This window comes from Haliotis rufescens, unplaced genomic scaffold (assembly GCF_023055435.1).
Source record: "Haliotis rufescens isolate VD_foot unplaced genomic scaffold, xgHalRufe1.0.p SCAF_77, whole genome shotgun sequence".
NCBI lineage: Eukaryota > Metazoa > Mollusca > Gastropoda > Lepetellida > Haliotidae > Haliotis > Haliotis rufescens.
The window spans coordinates 402,221-423,293 of NW_025964369.1; the positions used below are offsets into that span (position 1 = coordinate 402,221).

At 39.6% G+C, this 21,073-nt stretch overlaps 1 protein-coding gene across 1 annotated transcript; it reads right to left on the reverse strand.

Annotated features, from left to right (window-relative positions):
• Positions 1–9,918: 9,918 nt before the first annotated feature.
• Positions 9,919–20,145, reverse strand: LOC124124154. Its single transcript, XM_046487243.2, has 2 exons — positions 19,755–20,145; positions 9,919–10,294 (listed from the first exon to the last, which is right to left on the reverse strand). The coding sequence occupies exons 1-2, from the start codon at positions 20,107–20,109 to the stop codon at positions 10,029–10,031; spliced, it is 621 nt and encodes a 206-aa protein (XP_046343199.2). The 5' UTR covers positions 20,110–20,145; the 3' UTR covers positions 9,919–10,028.
• Positions 20,146–21,073: the final 928 nt, after the last annotated feature.

Consider the following 21,073-nt stretch of genomic DNA (forward strand, 5'->3'; position numbering starts at 1 on the left):
CCAAGTTTGTCATTGTTTAAATTTTATGTTTGCTGAAAGTAATAATGCTGCAAATGTATACTCATTAGGATTAGCGGAGAAAATAATGCGAAATGAATTTAATGCTCAACATTTAACGTTTTCAGATTCTTTGAAGGTCTTTCGACACTTGGTGTCCTCGAAACAATGAGAAAACAGCCATCTTTCTGCAGTTATCTGTTCTGCAAATCCGTGGGTAATCTTGGCTTGGACACCGTCACGGAATCGTTTAAGCCTGTTCTGAACCCTGAAGGTACAAACAGAAGACGAAAATAAGTGTCCACATTGGCATATTGGAATGACTACCTGAGCGACGTTAAAGGTATTCGAATGAAATGAAACTTGGTATTTTTCATAAAGATTTTGATAGGTAACGTACAAACGAGCCTTATAATGCATTTTTTTAGGTTTTAGTGGTAATGTATGATTTGATATCCCTGAAGGGAGTCATTACATTTTTATCTGCAATTGGTCTTTTGTTTGTTTATTTAGCACAGTGCAGGCACATATGCAAAACTGTAGTTTTAGATTAATAAATAATAAACTATGCCTGTTTATGGGTGTGATTTCAGAGGGGGAATCAAGACTGCAATTCTCCCACATATTGATGTTCGCCACTGGATCTGAATCCATACTACCTTGTGGATTTGATACAAACCCACGACTTGAGTTTCTGCCAGATTCACCAAACATGAGATATCCAACGGCTAATACCTGCAGCTGCATTTTAAGATTGCCTGTTACCTATGATGAATACAGCGAATTCAAAGAAAACTTTGAGTTTGCAGTGTTAAATGCTGTTTGGTTGGTATTGCGTGATAACCTTTGCAAGTGGTTATCTATAACTATTGTTGACAGCAAAGAACACCTATAGAATGACGAAGACTTTCCTATTTGATCAACAATTTTCTGCTCAAAGAAAAAGTACAGATTGTTTTGTTAAAACTACCATTACCACTGCGGTGTCTGGGAGTTTGTACACACAGGCGCGCGTCTTAAAATAGTGTTAAAACAACAACAAAAACGATATAGTAAAAAATAGTTTATATTAGACCAGTTCCAGTTTAACTCGCACTCGCCCGTCTTCTCCATAAGAGTAAAGGTGGGACACTTCTCTGCCGGTATGCTCCCTTGAGACCAACTAAGAGTTTTTTAAAGTGTAAATCGCAATACACAGAACAGCTTTAAAAAATATTCTTTTGACGTCCATTGATGCACATAGGATAGACAACATGGAAGACAGACAGATACATATGTGTATGAATATGTGATTTTATTTAACAACGCTGTATAGAAATGTTTCATAAAAATTTCAATCGATGCCCCTGAGTGCTTAGACGACATTATGCAAATATAAAGCTACCTTAATGGTGATGAATTATAATCTCATTCTAAAATCACTATGATTTAAGGTGGCAGTCATTTCGCCATTCCACCGACTGCAAAAGCAGATGATATGTAGGTTGGCATTTTCTGCAATGATTGGATTTTATTATCTACCAATGAACAATGCTAGTACATCTGCTCACAGGTCTTCGCCAACGCTGTCTGAGCAATTGGGAACATCGACTGGGATTTATTATGAATCACTTCTAAACAGCGTGGTTAAATGAAATTGCATGTATACATATTATTTTGTCCTTCGACCGTGTTGTCTATCCTATGGGCATCAATGGACGTCCAAAGCATATTTTTAAAGCTGTTCTGGGTATTGCAATTTACACTTTGAAAAATTCTTAGCGGCTCTCAAGTGAGGATACCGACAGTGGTGTCCAGAAGTGTCCGATCTTTAAATTTATGTAGAAGACAGGCGATTGCTGGCTAGACTGAAACGCGTCTCTTATTAAAGATAATTTTACTATGTCGAGTTTTTTGTTTGCTTTTTTGGTTATAACACTATTTTAAGGCCGCGCGCCAGTGACTGTACAGTACTTCTAAATTTTAACCGGTCGCTGATTCACTGTGTTTGTTTGGTTTATCAGACAAGGCTCTGAACAATCTATTTATTTATTTGTTATGTCTACTTCAGTGACTTATATGAATACTTTGGTTAAACAATACTCATTTCTGCAGTATTGAGAGATTTTAGACATTTTACATTATTTTCATGTCTCATGAAGGAATCCAAATGTTAAGAAAGTGAAATACTAGTGAGTAAAACGTTGGTCGCCAGGTCTGGGAACAAAATTTATGTTATACATTTTACGTTTTTAAGTTCTTAACTGACATTATAGAATTATTTTTGCGAGAAAACTGAATCCCCATCTACTATTCATTGATATACTTCCACTTTAATTGAACTTAACATTCGTTCTCCACTAAGTGGAGATTTGCTGAACTTTGACGTCCCTTAGTCATCATTATTATTTTACATAACTTTATGGACAAGTACAAATTTAGATATGTATACCAGATGAGGTTAAATCAGAATATTCACGAAAACATTGTTTTATATATTATCTGATATCAAATTATACATGAAATACAGTCAATAACTGCATTTTTACTCTTGTCCCTCTCCTATATACATCAAAACTTTCAAACTATATTTCACATTTTCCCAATACGCATAAAATATTCAATGTTATTTGTTAATAGAATTGACATAGAAACTGTATTTGAACAATATTATATCAGTATTGTCAGTTTTTGACTGAGAACATTCATGAATCTGTCCCAAAAGTGTCATCCGATACGTTCAACACTTTTGAAATCGTAGTTATGATATTTGAATTGAACTCTTTACACATTTAAATAATGCATAAACACGGGTATTAACTGATTATCAAACAGCAAACTACAGCTTTGACATGCGTATTCAAGTAAGCATGGTACAATTAAAACTTATTTTTTTATCTTTGTTACATTCGTTTTTCATCATGCAGATACGTTAAACACACCAATACGGATTGTGAATCTCCTAAACCAGTTACAGATTCGATACTTTCTGACAGAATGAAAAGCGAGATAAAGGTGTGATGTATGTTCAGGAGATGTGAAGTGGATTAAAGGGCAATGTATGTCGCTCTTTTGTTTATTTGTGGCATCAGATATGTGTTCATCAGATACGTGAACTGAATACATTTTATTCAGAATTTAATCAGGAATACCTGCTCATTTGACCAAAGTGCGACGTAGAGAGTCATGCCACTTCCATTCTGAGTATGTGTCTTTGAGCACAATTTTTTAAACAAATCCTATAAATATTCCATTTTGTTCGGTAAGTAATCTCTTAAACTCGACGTGACAATATTGATGGTAATATTAGCATATGTTTTAAAAATTTAAGAACATGATCGGATCCTATATTGTATTATTACGAGCTTATGTATACCACAAACACTGAATCTTGCAGATAACTATTTGATAATTTAACGTATCTGATTTATATGTTCATAAGTCTGTTTCTAAAACATGTGTTGCTAAAAAGTATGATATCTATGATATAACTGTTAGGTCGATCACATAGTGTGTTGAGATAGTTTTAATGGAAAGATACTGTAGCGTTTGTGAGTTTTTAAGAAAAATATTATTTATGAAGTTTCAACAAAAAAAGAACAGAACATCAGATACATTAACGACGACCAGTGGTTTCAAACACTGTTCTTTGTTAGCTTTCTGCTAAACACAATATTTTCTCTTTTTGACAAAATCTTTATTATCAAATTGATCTTCAGGTGTACATTTAATGTCGTAATTAAATTCAGAACAAATACAAAAAATGTGAAATTCGCATCATGAGATTTTCAGAAATCATGATACATACAATTAATTGTGTTAAGTTCAGTGAGGAACGTTTTTGTCTTGGTACTTTCATTGGCCATTTGGAGACATTTCTGGCAAAAAAACTACAGAGAGTCAGTGTTACCAAGTAAGGTTAACGTATCTGATTATATAGAATATGACCGTGTTTCTTCATTTACCTGTTACTCGCCAAAAATGACCTATTTGAGTCCCAAGGAATAGTTTTTTGAAGACCAGGTCTTTGTGATTTTATTTAAATATGAAAAGTGTTTTAATTGAACTTTTATTTTACCCGATGTTCCCCCTCCCTTTTAATTAGAGGCTTCATTACTGGAGTCAACAGTTTTTTTACATAAAGACGTCAAGGTCAGTGTGACAGTGTGAAATCCTGCAACAGTCATACAGTACAGTGAAAACTGCGAAGACCAGCTGGTACTGGCGAAACAAGGGCAAGATGCAGAAGGTGCCATGGTGCAACGTCATCAGTCTGTTTTTATTACATGCATGAAATATCAATTGTTTGCAATTTTATGAAACTCGCGAATAGTTGTGGTATCTTGATACGCCTCTGAACTGAGGTTTATTATACAAAACTGGTTTCAAAGGATGATGCTTACAAAACAGAAACCTTACTTACGTTACTGAGTCAAGATAATAGTGTGAAAGGCCCCAAATGTCTCTGGCACTGTACACTGAAACCGTATGGTTTCAATTTATCCCACCCGTCAATGTGCCAGAGATTTAGTTGGGACCTTTCACCCTATAATCTCGTCGTCTCAGTCTCCTCTGAATCCTTGACAATACAACATCAAAATCTAATATCTTCAACACTGAACGGACTGTTTCCCTGTCAGTCACAATCCCATGTACCTGGTGCAATCGTCTATGCATAGATCGGTAACCCAGGGTGAAATCACTGCCTCAGAGTTCTTGTTCAATGGCGTCAATTACAGTATCTAGATCATCTTTAAACTTTCTTCGAATCAGCTGTAGATTTCGCAGAATTCGCTTTAAGTGTCTTACGCTCACATTTATGTCATAAAGCACACATAAAACATAGTAATATCTTTGTAAGAGAAGCCTAAATGAAAATAACGTTCGATTAGTTCATCTCTGTCTGTGGATTCTGAGCCAAAAGGCATGTCGTTTTCAGGAATAGTCATCTTAATGTTTGTGGAGCATGAACGAAATGGCCGTCACTCCAAAACGAGGTTATCATTGTCACGTGACTTTCCACCGCGGTGGAAATTATGGAGAAAGGAAACTTGAAAAATTCAAGAAAACTATTAGAACTATTTCCACTGCGGTTGAGATGGTTTTCTGTATTTTCATTTTAGTTTTTGACATTTTCGCTTTTGTTTTGGACATTTTCGTTTTTGTTTTGGACATTTTCATTTTAGTTTTTGACATTTTCGCTTCACTTTTCAGCGATTCAATATCTTCTTTAGGCATGTATGACAAATCGTGTTAATTTGCAAAAGGTTACGATAACAGTAAGTGAAATATCAAAATATTGAAAAACAGACTCCATGTCCCTAGTGGGCCACTGTAAAAATGTCAAAACCTAAAATGAAAACACAGAAAAGTATTTCCACCGCGGTTATAATATTCCCACCGCAGTGATAATATTTCAAATGGTGTAAATAGTTTTCTGATAGATTTATTGAGTTGTTCAAGTTTTTTTTCTCCATAGTTTTCACCGCAGAGTTTTCACCGCAGTGGAAAGTCACGTGACAATGATAACCTCGTTTCTCAGTGACGGCCATTTTGTTCATAATCCAGAAACATTAAGATGACTATTCATAAAAACTAAATGCCTTTTGACTAACTGAACGTTATTTTCATTTAGGCTTCCATTACAAGGAGATTACCATGTTTTTATGTGTCCATGACAAAAATGTGAGCCTTAGACACTTAAAGAGAATTCTGCGAGATCTACAGCTGACTCGGAGAAAGTTTTAAGATGATGTTGATACTGTAATTGACGCCATTCAACATTGAACAAGAACTCCGAGACAGTGCTTTCACTCTGGGTTACCGATCTATGCATAGACGATTGCACCAGGTACATGGGATTGTGACTGATAGGGAAATTGTCCGTTCAGTATTGAATATATTGGATTTTGATGGTGTATTATCAAGGAGTCAGAGGAGACTGAGACGACGAGATAATAGTGTGAAATTTAAGGCCCCAACTAAATCTCTGGCACATTGACGGGTGGGATATTTCAGCTTCATGACCACGTAGTGCGTTGTTAAACAATTACATCACGCACTCAGTGATATCCCAGCTTCATGACCGCGTAGTGCGTTGTTAAACAATTACATCACGCACTCAGCGATATCCCAGCTTCATGACCGCGGAGTGCATTGTTAAACAATTACATCATGCACTCAGCGATATGCCAGCTTCATCACCACGTAGTGCGTTGTTAAACAATTACATCACGCACTCAGCGATATTCAAGCTTCATGACCGAGTAGTGCGTTGTTAAACAATTACATCACGCACTCAGCGATATGCCAGCTTCATCACCACGTAGTGCGTTGTTAAACAATTACATCACGCACTCAGCGATATTCAAGCTTCATCACCACGTAGTGCGTTGTTAAACAATTACATCACGCACTCAGCGATATTCAAGCTTCATGACCGAGTAGTGCGTTGTTAAACAATTACATCACCCACTCAACGATATCCCAGCCTCGTGACCGCGTAGTGCATTGTTAAACAATTACATCACGCACTCAGAGATATGCCAGCTTCATGACCGCGTAGTGCATTGTTAAACAATTACATCACGCACTCAGCGATATCCCAGCTTCATGACCGCATAGTGCGTTGTTAAACAATTACATCACGCACTCAGCGATATCCCAGCTTCATGACCGCGTAGTGGGTTGTTAAACAATTACATCACATACTCAGCGATATTCAAGCTTCATGACCACGTAGTGCGTTGTTAAACAATTACATCACGCACTCAGCGATATTCAAGCTTCATGACCGAGTAGTGCGTTGTTAAACAATTACATCACGCACTCAACGATATCCCAGCTTCATGACCGCGTAGTGCATTGTTAAACAATTACATCACACACTCAGCGATATGCCAGCTTCATGACCGCGTAGTGCATTGTTAAACAATTACATCACGCACTCAGCGATATCCCAGCTTCATGACCGCATAGTGCGTTGTTAAAAAATTACATCACGCACTCAGCGATATCCCAGCTTCATGACCGTGTAGTGCATTGTTAAACAATTACATCACGCACTCAGCGATATGCCAGCTTCATGACCGTGTAGTGCATTGTTAAACAGTTACATCACGCACTCAGCAATATTCCAGCTTTGTGACTTGAGTGCGTTGTTAAACAATTACATCACGCACTCAGCGATATTCACGCTTTATGGCCGCGTAGTGCCTTGTTTAACAGTTACATCACGCACTCAGCGATATTCCAGCTTCATGACCGCGTAGTGCGTTGTTTAACAATTACATCACGCACTCAGCGATATTCCAGCTTTATGGCCGCGTTACCCGTGAACATCCGGGGTAGAATAGGTCTTCAGCAGACCCGTGAAGATCCGGGGTAGAATAGGTCTTCAGCAACCCATGCTTGCCGTAAAAGACGACTATGCTTATCTTAAAAGGCTACTAACTGGATCGGGTGGTCAGGGTCGCTGACTTGGTTGATGCATGTCATCGATCCCAATTGCACGGATCGATGTTCATGATATCAATCACTGGATTGTCTAGTCCAGACTCGATTATTTACAGACCGCCGTCATATAGCTGGAAAATTGCTGAGTGCGGCGTAAAACAACAAACCAACCAACAACCAACCTCTCAATGTCCAGTGCGACATCGCATCCGTCGATATCGAGAGAGAGAGAGAGTGAGAGAGAGAGAGACACACACACATTTTGTTTTGTTTATTTACTTCATTTGTAATTTATCATGTACAACGAATTATAAAATGATACTTTAAAATCATAACAACGACAAAAATGGTGGAGCTATTTTCATTGAATAAGAGATGGATGTATATGAATGGTGACAGTTGTGAAAACAATTTGAGTCTCGTCACATACAGTGACCACCGACAGGTGGCCAAAACGTGATGTTGAGACAATAGCACTAGCTTCACCGGCCATTCGCCTGTGTTCACGTAACAAAGACGTATAGTAACATTTCCGTATACGGAAAGACATTACTTTGCTTACCCTTTCCGATCTATAACACCATATATCTCCAATTGTATGTTAGTAATAGTTTATTTGATTCTAATCAATATTTATTTGAATGATTGATATGCATGATTAAATGATTGATGTGCATTATTTGCATGTCTGATTGATTGATTGATTGCTACGCTTCCTTATTCGGAAGTCGATGGATCAATACACAGTATTGCAGAGCTCCAGATACGCTGCGTATCTGCGTAAAATACGCATCAGAAATGCAGAAATATGCAGTAAAATAAAATCCAAGCGTATCAAATACGCAACGAACATTACAGATACGCTACAAAAATAAAACTTGTGCGTATCATCAAAATATTGTGAAGTAACCCTGCGTATTCGATTAGCAAATCAGCAACTTATTTTGAAATTATAGACGGGCATTCCGTCAACCTTGCCAAACTCCACGATGACAGTTACATCATGATCTTGCCATCACACTTTCTTGTGGAAGTATCGTGGTATTTTTGAGTCCTATAAAGCTCTCGAACCCACACGACACCAGTTTGCAGGGACTAGATGAATAGTGTTTTAAATATTTAACTTAAATACCCACATGTGTAAAAACTAGTTGGTAACAGAAATTTGAATACCCAAATAGAATTACTGATACCCAATGGTTTTAAAATGCATGGGTAAAATACCCACAACACCAAAAGCTTATCTGGAGCTCTGTATTAACAGCGGGCGACGGTTAGTTCATTGTTCTTATCAAAGAACAATATGATCAAAGACAAAGACAGTCGATCAAAGACATCAAAGATCAACATGATCAAAGACAGTTGATCAAAGACATCAAAGAATTGAGATCAAAGACGGGAGGGTGGGAGGTTCCTTTGTGACGTCATTGTGACGTCATGGATGGCTCGATGGCTGAATAGTATTGTGAATAATAACCTATTGTCTAATTCCTTTGTCAGTAACCCAAAGATTTCAAAGTGACTAACAGAGACAATATTTAAATTGAAACAGTTAAGGACCACAACGTTTTTCGATATAAGATATCAAATTTTCAACGAAAATATTTCAATGTACAATACTTTAGCAAAAAAGTCTTGAAAGTATGTTATTTATCATTATTATTTCTCTTGAAATAACCACAACAGAGATTCGCCAAATATATCTATGAGTCAAAATGTCTTGAACAATCGTTATTTTCAATGAAAAAATATTAACCTCAACTATTTGTTAAATGAAATAATCTTTATTTTTGTTTTACTTTTCAAGTCACTCCCTTCATTCACAAGTACGGAGCGAGGTCAGAACGTGACAGTTGTGACATCAATTTGAGTTTCGTCGTGTGTACATCGTTTATGGATACAAAAGAACAATAGACAACATTGTTCATAGACAATAGACAGCATTGTTCATGGACAATAGACAGCATTGTTCATGGATAATAGACAGACAATAGAAGCACTGCTTCTATAAGCTTCTGATTAGCATTGAGTTGGTTGGTTGGTTTGTTGTTTAACGCCGCACTCAGCAATATTCCAGCTATATGACGGTGGTCTGGAATTAATCGAGTCTGGACCAGACAATCCAGTGATTAATATCATGAGCGTCGCTCCACGCAATTGGGATCGATGACATGCATCAACCAAGTCAGCGAGCCTGACCGCCCGGTCCCGTTAGTCGTAAGAGACGACTAACAGGATAGGGTGGTCAGGCTCGCTGACTTGGTTGATGCATGTCGTATCTCAATAGCGTGGATCGATGCTCATGTTGTCAATCATTGGATTATGTGGTCCAGACTTGTTTATTTACAGACCGCCATCATAGAGCTGGAATATTGCTGAGTGCGGCGTTAAATAAAAAACATACCAACCAACCAACCCGATTATGTTTCAAGGTTTGTCAGCACCATACCCGTGCTCGTGAGTTTATAGACCTACATCACTTCTGGCTTCTGTTAAAAGCGGCGTTAAACCCAACTCACTCACTCCACATTTCCGAAAATCGAATACCCATTAAAACCCGCAAATATGAAATTAACAATTACATGTAACCCCATAATTTAATAATATAACTTGATGTCGGTGAAGATATACGTCTCCCAGCCTGTGGCTGATGATACGTCTGTTGTGTTGATAGGGGTAGTGAATAGTTCACACACATTGTCGGCTCTGTTGAAGCTGAGGCTGAAGCATCTGTTGCGGATGACGCACTCCGTGACGCAGAAGGTCCCAGAGACGTCAGAGTAGGCCTTCAGTAGAAAACCGCCTTGATATCTCACACCGTCCATCCTCTCTATGTCAGGGGGTCCCGTACAGTTGTCATACTCTGAATATAGAAGGGTATGTTTTGGTTTGTTGTTATTTAACGCCCCACTCAGCAATATTCCAGCGATATGACGGCGGTCTGTAAATAATCAAGTCTTGACCAGACAATCCAGGGATTGACATCATGAACATCGATCCACTCAATTGGGATCAATTACCTGCATCAACCAAGTCAGCGAGCCTGACCACCCGATCCCGTTAGTCGCCTTTTACGACAAGCATAGTCGCCTTTTACGGAAAGCATGGGTTGCTGAAGACCATTCTGACCCGGATCTTCACGGGTCTAGAAGAGTATGTTCATGTTAGAAATGGGAACGAGTAAACAGCATAGGCGACTATGCTTGTCGTAAAAGGCGACTAACGGGATCGGGTGGTCAGGCTCGCTGACTTGTTTGATGCATGTCATCGACCCCAATAGCGTGGAGTCACTATATGGCTGAAATAATGCCGATGCGACGTTAAATTTTAACTCACTCACTCGCCCAGTTGCGTGGCTCGATGCTCATGATATCAATCACTGGTTTGTCTGGTCCAGTCTCGATTATTCACAGACCGCCGTCATATAGGTGGAATATTAATACTGCTGAGTGTGGCGTTAAATAACAAACAAACAAACAAACAAACACACAAACAATGAATTAAGATAGCCACAGCGCAGATAGCAAGAGCTGCCTAATTATTTATTGACGTGGCTCACATTACTGCGCTGTTTGGAATCGTTTCTGAAATAAAATATTGCGATTAAAAAGTATGTCCAGAAATACGCTGGTAAAATATTTCATCCCAGTTCCGAGATATTTATGGCCTCAAGTGAACTCAAGCGAAATCATCGAGTCTGGACCAGACAATCCAGTGATTGACATCATGAGCATCGATCCATGCAATTGGGATACGATGACATGCGTCAACCAAGTCAGTGAGCCTGACCACCCGATCCAGCCGTCTTATAGCTGGAATATTGCTGCGTGCGGCGTTAAACAACTAAACCAACCAATTGCGTGGATCGATGCTCACGATGTCAAACACTTCATTATCTGGACCAGACTCGATTGTTTACAGACCACCGTCATATAGCTGGAATATTGCTGAGTGCGGCGTTAAACAACAAACCAACCAACCAAATTAAGCAAGAAATGCCAGGAAGGTGAGGTGTTTGGCTGCATGTTTTGTATGACAACGATATGAGGCCTGTACCGAAACGTCCTTATGACAGTATAATAAAGAAGTGGTTATCCTTAAAGTATGCCTTCATTGTCATCGATCAACTAAGAAAGCAAACAATTCATCCTGGTGATCGTGTGTTAGATGTAAGACTGCACATCACTAACGATTGAAAGGGTGAGACCTGGGTAGAATAGGTCCTTCAGCAACCCATGCGTGTTGTACAAGGCGACTATGTTTGTAAGATGCGACTAAGGTGATCGGGTGGTCAGGCTCGCCGACTTGGTGGATGCATGTTATTTATCCCAATTGTGTGGAGACCCGTGATATGTTTATTAATCAGGATGAAATAGTGATACCAGGTGTTCGCGAATAGGTGAGAGTGTCCTTCCCTATCAGCAGCACCTGTCACAAACACATGCGAAGGCAAGTCAGTTGTTCACTTGACAAAACGTTCACCTGACTAAGCGTATCAACATATACAGATTCGTCAATATTCGACCAATTTACGCATCAGTATTTTTTCGGCCATATTACGCATCGTCAATGCATCGGCCAGAAACGGCGGATCAGATACATACGCATACAAGGTATCGTAAATATTTCGGCCATGTAGCGCTTCGGCAATACCACAGTCAGAGCACGGAACTACTCAAGAATGAGTTTTTGAATCTGGTATAAATCAATTTGAATTAATGTGGAACTATAATTGTTTGGAGGACAATGTAGTGAACTTTTCTAAATTTGACATGTCAGTGACAAAACTGTTGTCTAATTCAGTTCTCAATTTGATTTGAACCATATGTTCTCGACTTTTTTTCAGGTGAACAATTGATTTGCCCTTGCATTTGTTTATGACGGGGCCACCGGCAGGGCAGGATACGCTCACCTTTCCGCAAACCTCTGATGTGAATGTTTGTTATGAGGTTATAATTGGTTAATTTGAAGTTCACACGATTTACAGCTTTTCCATTGGACGAGAGGTCGGTCACATAACCGCGAAATTGACGTTTATAAATGTATGAATGACACCATTTGACGTTCATATGTTTTTCATGAGATCGTGTTCTTGAAATTACGTAAACATTGACGGACAACTTCAACATTCCTGGGGAAACCCCTGGAAATTCCCTAGCACGAATACCTACAGAAGCGTTTTTTCTGAACATTTAGACCCTTTAATCTTGATATTTTGGCTGTCAAATGTCAAAATAATATGTCTTATCTGGATGCTAAAAAACTTATTGCCAGCCGGTCTCCTCCATCAACACAAAACTATGCTGCAGCTGTCTCTCGCCCTTCCACAACTAGATCAATAGAACGTCCAACAGATTGGACATGGGCGAATTCGGATCACCCAAATGGCTATTACGACAACATCTGAAAGTCAGACACATCAATTAGATACTCCAGCATGTGACATTTCTCCACCATCTAAGATTATGATCAAAGCTTTGGCTCAATCTTTAGCAGCTCCAGGAATATCAGCTACTGTACAACCATCAACTGACACGTCAAGAAAACAAAAGAAAAAACAAAAAAGGAAAATTACAACAAAGATCCCGACTCCTACTGAAACATCTGTAGATGTTCACAACTTCTTTGATCCTTTAGAGATGGATGTTACTCAATCTTCACATCACAACAACAGTTGTGACTCCTCTTCACGTTCACGTGAGCGATCTCCTGTGGAACCACCATGAACCATTCAAATGTACTTCAATGGAATTGCAGAGGGCTTAGGCACAATTTTAATGAACTACAGATTTTAATCCATCAGCAATTTGTTTAGGAGACGTACTTAAAAAATACAGATAAATTTGAATTAAGGCAGTATAGTTACTATCATTCCTTTTCTCCTCCGGGAGATAAAGCTACTGGAGGGGCTTCTATGTTGGTGCGGCGGGGCGTTGTTCACAGTCCTGTTCCGCTTGACACGAATTTGCAAGCAGTTGCAGTTAGACTTACACTGCATATTGCCTTCACACTTTGCTCCTTATACATTCCACCTTTTTCAAATCTTCAGCGAAATGATCTACAAAAACTATACGACCAGCTCCCAAAGCCCTGTGTCATCATGGGTGATCTAAATGGGCATAATCCTTTACGGGGAAGTTCAACCATTAATCAAAAGGGAAAAGTGATCGAGGATTTTGTTTCCGATAATGATCTATGCATTTTTAATGATGACTCCGACACTTACTTACACCCTACTACTGGTACATATTCATCTTAAGATCTGTCTCTGACGGACCCAGTTTTGTTAAACGAATTCTCTTGGTCAGTCGACAATGACCTATGTTGAAGTGACCATTTCCCCACCGTACTTAAACACATTAATCCCACTGATGATCCACCTTCACCTCGATGGAATTTTTTGAAGGCTGATTGGCTTTTATTTAAATCTTTATGCAAAGATAAATTCGTAAACCATGATTTGATGACACTTGCAAACAAGCTAGGAAATGTCGTAAGAAGGCGGAGAAATACTTTCGTAAACATCCTACTGTCCATAATTTAAACACTGTCAAAATTTCAAATGCTAAGGCAAGACGTCTATTTAAGCAAAATAAACGTAAATCATGGAAGAACTAAGTCTCCAAAATAAACTCTCATACTCCTATGTCCAAGGTATGGAACATGATTAAAAAGATCAAAGGCAAGGGATCACATTCTACAGTTAACCATCTGAAGGATGGCGATACTTTACTAACTGATACATCTGCTATTGCCAATAGAATTGGGAAAACTTTATCTCAACTTTCGTCTTCATCAAATTACGTTCCTGAATTTCAAAAAATATCACCTCCAACAGGAAAAGAAAAAAGTAAATTTTACATCTGATAATGGTGAACATTACAATGAGGTATTTTCCCTACAGGAGCTATATACTGCCTTAGGGCAAGCTCATGATACAGCAGCAGGCGCTGATAATATTAATTATCAGCTACTGAAACACTTGCTCGAATCATGTCTTGAAAACTATGTTGACTATATTCGATGATATTTGGACATCAGGGACGTTTCCACCTTCATGGAATAATGCCATTGTTATCCCCATACCCAAACCTGGGCGGGATCATTTTGATCCATCAAATTACCGACCTATATATCTAACTAGCTGTAAAAACTATGGAACGCATGGTAAATAATCGATTAGTGTGGTACTTTGAAACAAATGATCTTCTTACCAATATGCAATGTGGTTTCCGGAACAACAGACGTACTCACGATCACTTAGTGCGTTTAGAATACTTCATTAAAAATTCCATTGTCAATAGACAACATGCTGTATCGATCTTTTTCGACTTAGAAAAAGCTTACGATACAAATGGAAACATGGCATTTTAAAAGATCTTCATGATTTTGGATTAAGAGGCCGTCTGCCTCATTTTATATCACAGTTTTTAACAGACAGGCAATTTTAAGTCCGAGTGGGTACAACCCTGTCTGATCATTATAATCAGGATCAGGGTGTCCCACAAGGCGGTATTTTGTCTGTCAGTATAAAAATAAATAGTCTTTCAAAAGTTTTAAATGATTCAGTTGATGGATCACTTTTTGTTGATGATTTTAATATATCTTGTCGTTGTAAAAAAATGCACACAATAGAAAGGTAATTACAATTATGTCTAAATAAAATTCACAAGTGGTGTCTAGAAAACGGTTTTAAATTTTCCAAATCAAAAACTAATTGCATACATTTCTGCAGAAAATATAAACCACATAAGGACCCTGAACTATTTCTGAATGGCACCCCTATCAAAGTTGTTAAGGAGGCCAAGCTCTTGGAACTTATTTTTGATAACCACCTAACTTTCCTTCCACATTTTAAATACCTTAAAGCTAAATGCCTAAAGGCGCTCGATCTATTGAAAGTTGTTTCTAATTCAAAGTGGGGAGGGGATCAAACAACCCTCTTACACTTATACAGGTCACTGATCCGTTCAAAACTTGATTATGGCTCCATCGTCTATGGTGGAGCCTGCAAAAGTAATTTACAAAAACTAGATACTATACATCATCAGGGCCTGAGGCTTTGCCTTGGAGCCTTTAGAACGTCTCCCGTTCACAGTCTATACATAGAAGCAGATGAGCCTTCTCTTAAACAACGCCATCTAAAATTTTCTTTACAATACATCACTAAATTATACTCTTATCAGTCAAATCCAGCTTTTGAATGTATATTCAATCCTCTCTACGAAGATCTTTACAATAAGAAATCAACACTCACTCCACCACTCGGAATCAGAATAAAATCTGCATTATCAGCTTCTAATATTAAACTCCGAGATATAGCTCCTACTAAACTTTTCTCATCTCCTTCTTGGCAAATGGTAAAACCAGAGGTAGACCTGACATTAACAAAACTAAAGAAATCAGATACTAACCAATTAATTTACCAACAAGAATACCATCAACTAAGAACACTTACGACACTTATAAATCAATATTTACAAATGGGTCCAAGGATGGTGGTGCAGTTGCTAGTGCCACTGTCATTCGATCCAGAACAATATCTTCACGATTACCCGATAACAGTTCCATATTTACAGCAGAAGCACATGCCATTTTTACAGCACTAAAATATATCAGCCATCAATCTAAACATAAAAAAATCATTATTTTTTCTGATTCACTTTCATGCCTTCAGGCGATTAACAATATGTCTTCGAAACATCCAATTTTAATCCAATTTCTTTAATTATCTAATGATCTTGCTACTGGCCAATATGACATCGCCTTTTGTTGGTTACCAAGCCATGTTCGTATTACTGGTAACACAATGGCCGATGCTGCTGCTAAAGCACCACTCACCAAATCTGTGACACCACTTCTCTTCCCCTACACTGATTATAAACCTGCAATTAGATCTTACATTCGTGATCTGATGCAAAAGAAGTGGGACACCCAAGTAGGTATCAATAAATTACATGAAATTAAACCAAATATCGGTTACACCTACTTGGGCTGTCAGTCCAGATTTGAAGAGGTCATTATAAGACGATGTCGTATTGGCCATAGCAGTTATACAAATGAATACTTATTGAAAGGTGAGGATTCTCCGTTTTGTGTCCCTTGTGGTGAAAGAATCACGGTCAACCATGTCCTGCTTGACTGCATTGATTTTTCCATTACAAGGGATAAATATTTCAGTGTTAAAACAATTAAGCACCTTATTAATGATGTTAATTCTCGTTTAATATTATGTTTTTTAAAAGAAATCGAACTCGTTCATAAATTGTGATGTGTTTAATGTATTATTTTACATATTGGTAGTGCTAATTTATAACTTAGATGGTTAGTGGCTATACCCTCGAGGGGGGTTGAACTACAATTATTGTCCCCCTAAGAGGGTATGTAAGTCCCACATCATTCAAAGTATTTATATGCATGCCAGAATTTTAAAACGTAGGATTTTTGTCATTTTAGTATAAGGCCTAACTGGTAAACTATCGCCAGTGACTGAAGGGTTGATATAAATCCGATCTCTAGCCCATTTTTATATTGTGTTGTTCCTTTATACTTAATGCTTATAAATGTTCCGCAAATAGTTTTAAATTTTATCTGTGATATTCTAGTTATCATACTGTCCTTCGATGACAGATTTTTATAAAGTTTAAATATATGTATATTTCATGTATAACTTCTCGTCACGATATAGCTGAAATATTGCCGATGTGACGTAAAGCATTAACTCACTCACTCACTCACTCACTTTAATCTTGAACTCAGCGTTTTAGTATACATTAAGTAATGTCAGAGTTTGACTGCATGATCGTTTACGAATATCCTCGCTACGACCAATCCCAGTGAACAAAACGAAGAAATGCACATCCAAACTGTCATAGACCAGTATCGACTCGATCCGGGTCTAGACTGACAGTCTATAGCAATCTATGAATTCACCTTAGTGTCTATTTGACACATATTTAATCTTTTTTTAATGATCAGCCAGTTGATCAATGATGACTAAAACATGTACCCGTACAGGTTCATTAACAACTTCCGTTTCTGCCATTTGTACTTGATGTAAATTGGGTATATGTTATTGGAAAATCTTGGTGGCCTAATATTCGCCATACGGTGCGTCAAAACGCAGCCATTGTCGATTTGCAATGTCTTAAACGGCATTATTTTCACACTTGTTAAAAAATGTCATGGAGGGCAAGTTATGACATTCGTAGCCCGTGGTAGTGGCTATAAAAAGGCAAGCATAAGCCAATAAATATTTCATTCAGTTGTCAACATTTTTCAAGTTCGAAAATGCCGAGACTCAGCGCTGCCTATCGGAACATCGCCATAGGACGTATCCAAAGAGAGCAATCGCAATCTTTTATTGCACGCCACTTCAACGTCCACCACAGCACCATTTGCCGCCTTTGGGACCGATACACACAGTTCAATTCCACTGCAGAACATTCGAGAACCGGCCGACCAAGAGTTACCACCCCTGCACAGGTTGGCTACATTCGACTGTTCCACCTATGTCATCGCAATGCCACAGCTACGGAGACTGCATGACGCATCCCTGGTTTGAGGAGGATATCGGACCAGATTGTCAGGAACCATCTTCGCGAAGCTGGATTCCGACCCAGAAGACAAGTTATCGTCCCTGTTTTGCAACAGATCCATCGACAGCGACGCTTACGGTGGTGCCATACTGCACCAATACCTTACAGCCTTAGAATTTGAGAAAGAGTATGACGAGTGTGGCTTAGCGATGAATCACGATTTCTTCTCCACCGAGCGTTTTGCGAAATTCGACAGTTTCGGTGGTGGTAGTGTCATGGTGTGAAGGGGCCATATCCTACATCACTAGATCTGACTTGGTTTTGGTTCAGGGAAATTTGACACCAAGTCGCTGTGACTCAAATTCTTCAACCTCGCCAGTAGTTGGGGGCAGGACTCTGGGACGGAAGTGGACTCTGCGCATGGGCGAAGAGGGTTTTGTGTGTAATGCGTGCGCGTCCAAGATGGCGGCACTTCCGGTTCCGGTCGCCCCCAAGATGGCGCCGGTTCCGGGGAGGGTGTGTGCCTTCAAGATTGCGGCACTTTCGGTTCGATGACGTCACTCAGAAATTGGGTTCTACGTCACGTCCGGATACCGGCTACATCCCCCGAAATAGGAAGAGGAAAATAGACTCCCCGGCGCAAACGGACCCCCAAGGCTGCTCGTCAGAGCGCTCAGGCTCCCCCTTCCTCTGGAGGAGAAAAAGTCACCCTTCATCCATCTCTCCCGAAAGACCGCTTTCATCCTTTGCTTTGACTATCCTCTTCACCACCAACCAAAACAAAGAACCCGACTCCCTTCCTCTCCTCCTCCCTCCTCTGCTTTCCCCCTTCTCCTCTCCCTTCTCCTCCACCCTCCTCCTGCCATTTGGATGCGCCGTGCCTACATCTTGGATGGGGAGATCCCCATCCCCCCCTCGGAACCGGACGTGACGTAGAACCCACTTCTGAGTGACGTCATCGAACCGAAAGTGTCGCCATCTTGGAGGCGCACGTATAACCCACAATGTCCTCTTCGCGCATGCGCAGAGTCCACTTCCTTATCAGAGTCCTGCCCCCAACTACTCTCGCCTTCTGCCAGTCATTGACCGCCAGAGGGAGCTGTTTCAACAGGACAACGCTCCACCGCACACAGCTCGTGTCACGGTAGAATACCTTGAAAATGCCAACGCCTTGCCCTGAACGTCTAGATCTCCATATCTCAACCCAATCGAACACTTCTGGGATGAACTCGATCGACGTGTACGTCAACGTCAGAACAAGCAGCAGACACTCCAACAACTGACCAACGCGTTACAAGCAGAATGGCACAGAATTCCGCAGAACAGAATTCGTACACTTATCAAGTCAGTGGCGGGGAGATGCAGAGTTGTGATTGCTGCCCGGGGTGGTCACATGAGATAGAGAGTTCAGTGCAACCTTGTGGCCTAATGTTACATGACAACGAATATTTTCAACGCCTTTGTACAACGATAACATACGACTATCGAGCTCCAAAATTTCATATTTGTATCTTTTTTAAAGTGTGGATCTAGGTCTAGTGTTATAAAAATAGTGTAACAAAAAATATGTCAATGATATTCACTGGATTGTCTGGTCATGACTCGATTATTTACAGACCACTGTAATATAGCTGCAATATTGCAGAGTGCGGCATTAAAACAAACAAACAAACAAACATTTCTGTTTTGTTGAACGCCGCACTCAGCAATATTCCAGTTATATGAAACTCTCTCACCCCTTCAACTAGCAGGGTGTGAACGGCTGGGTGTTGTGGCTCAACTTACCAAAACTCCATTTGGCGCTTGGGGCCCACACAGTTAAACTGTCGACACCGGGAATAATGTGAGTAGTATCACCGTAGAGAATGTCTGCGTCCTTCACCTTGCCCCGACCTATTTTGAAATGCCCATCTTCCCAAGAGGTCCAAAACTGAAGATAGCCAGTGCAGTTTAAGACCGGCCCAAAGACGTCTACAGTTGCCCCAAATGCATAGAATCGGCTTTTAGTGTCGAACCATCCCCCGAGTAGCATCCTGTACATCACTTGTTCACGGAAGTACAGTTTGATGTTGAAGTCATTACACGCCATGACAGTGTACGTGATCCAGTCCTTGCCACGAATATCAAAGCCGAAGTTCATGGGGTTGACAGCGTATCTTTGTGTGTTGAACTTTATCGAGCAGACTGGAAGGAAAGAGAAAGCGTTGGTGAGTCATTCTCCAAGATATGTATTGTCGTAGATTGGAGATATAATACCCTTGGTAATAGAGTATGAGTTAGCGACTGGGAGTTGAAGCCGTGGGCATCACAACTTTTGTTTTATTCTTTGTTTTTAACGCCGGACTCCAGCAATATTCCAGCTATATGGCGGCGGTCTGTAAATAATCGAGTCTGGACCAGACAATCCAGTGATTGATATCATGAGCATCGATCCACGCAATTGAGATCAATGACATGCATCAACAAAGTCAGCGAGCCTGACCACGCCTCTTGCGACAAGTATAGTCGCCTTTTACGGCAAGCATGGGTTGCTGAAGACCTATTCTTCACCGGATCTTCACGGGTCTCAGCCAATCCTTATATAAAGGATTTGAGAAACAATGCCACAACAAGACATTAGAAATAGTTAGAGAAATGTGCTAAAAGTTTTATTCAACACTATATCGACTACAATTTGAAGTAGTATTTCAGAGGAAAGAATATATACTGAACCGCAAAAGAAGCGTCACCATGGATAATTATATGAGAAACCTTATTTGTCAAAACACTGTAAACATACTTTATAGACATATGAAAAAGATGCAACTTGGCAAAACTGATCATCAAGGTTAAAATTAATGTGTCAAATGTTCTTAAAGTGAAACACAACACTAGTCTCTGAGAAAATGGCATCACAAGTCAGTATCTCGTGTGTCCGTCATGCGCATTGATGACTGCCGTGGAGCGTCGATACATGCGATGGATGAGGCGGTTGGTGAAGGTCATAGGCACTTGAGCCCACACTCTGAGGAACGACTGACGCAGTTCAGCTGCAGTTGTCGGCCTTGGTCGGACGTCATTCAGCCGTCTTTGAATCTCGTCCCACAGGTGCTCAATGGGATTTA

Excerpts from the sequence above, each read along its gene's own strand:
- LOC124124154 (XM_046487243.2), bottom strand. The coding sequence starts at position 20,109 with ATGAACTTCGGCTTTGATATTCGTGGCAAGGACTGGATCACGTACACT. Across the intron at positions 10,295-19,754 it reads AAGCGCCAAATGGAGTTTTG|AGTATGACAACTGTACGGGA; the intron begins GTAAGTTGAGCC and ends TTCTATATTCAG.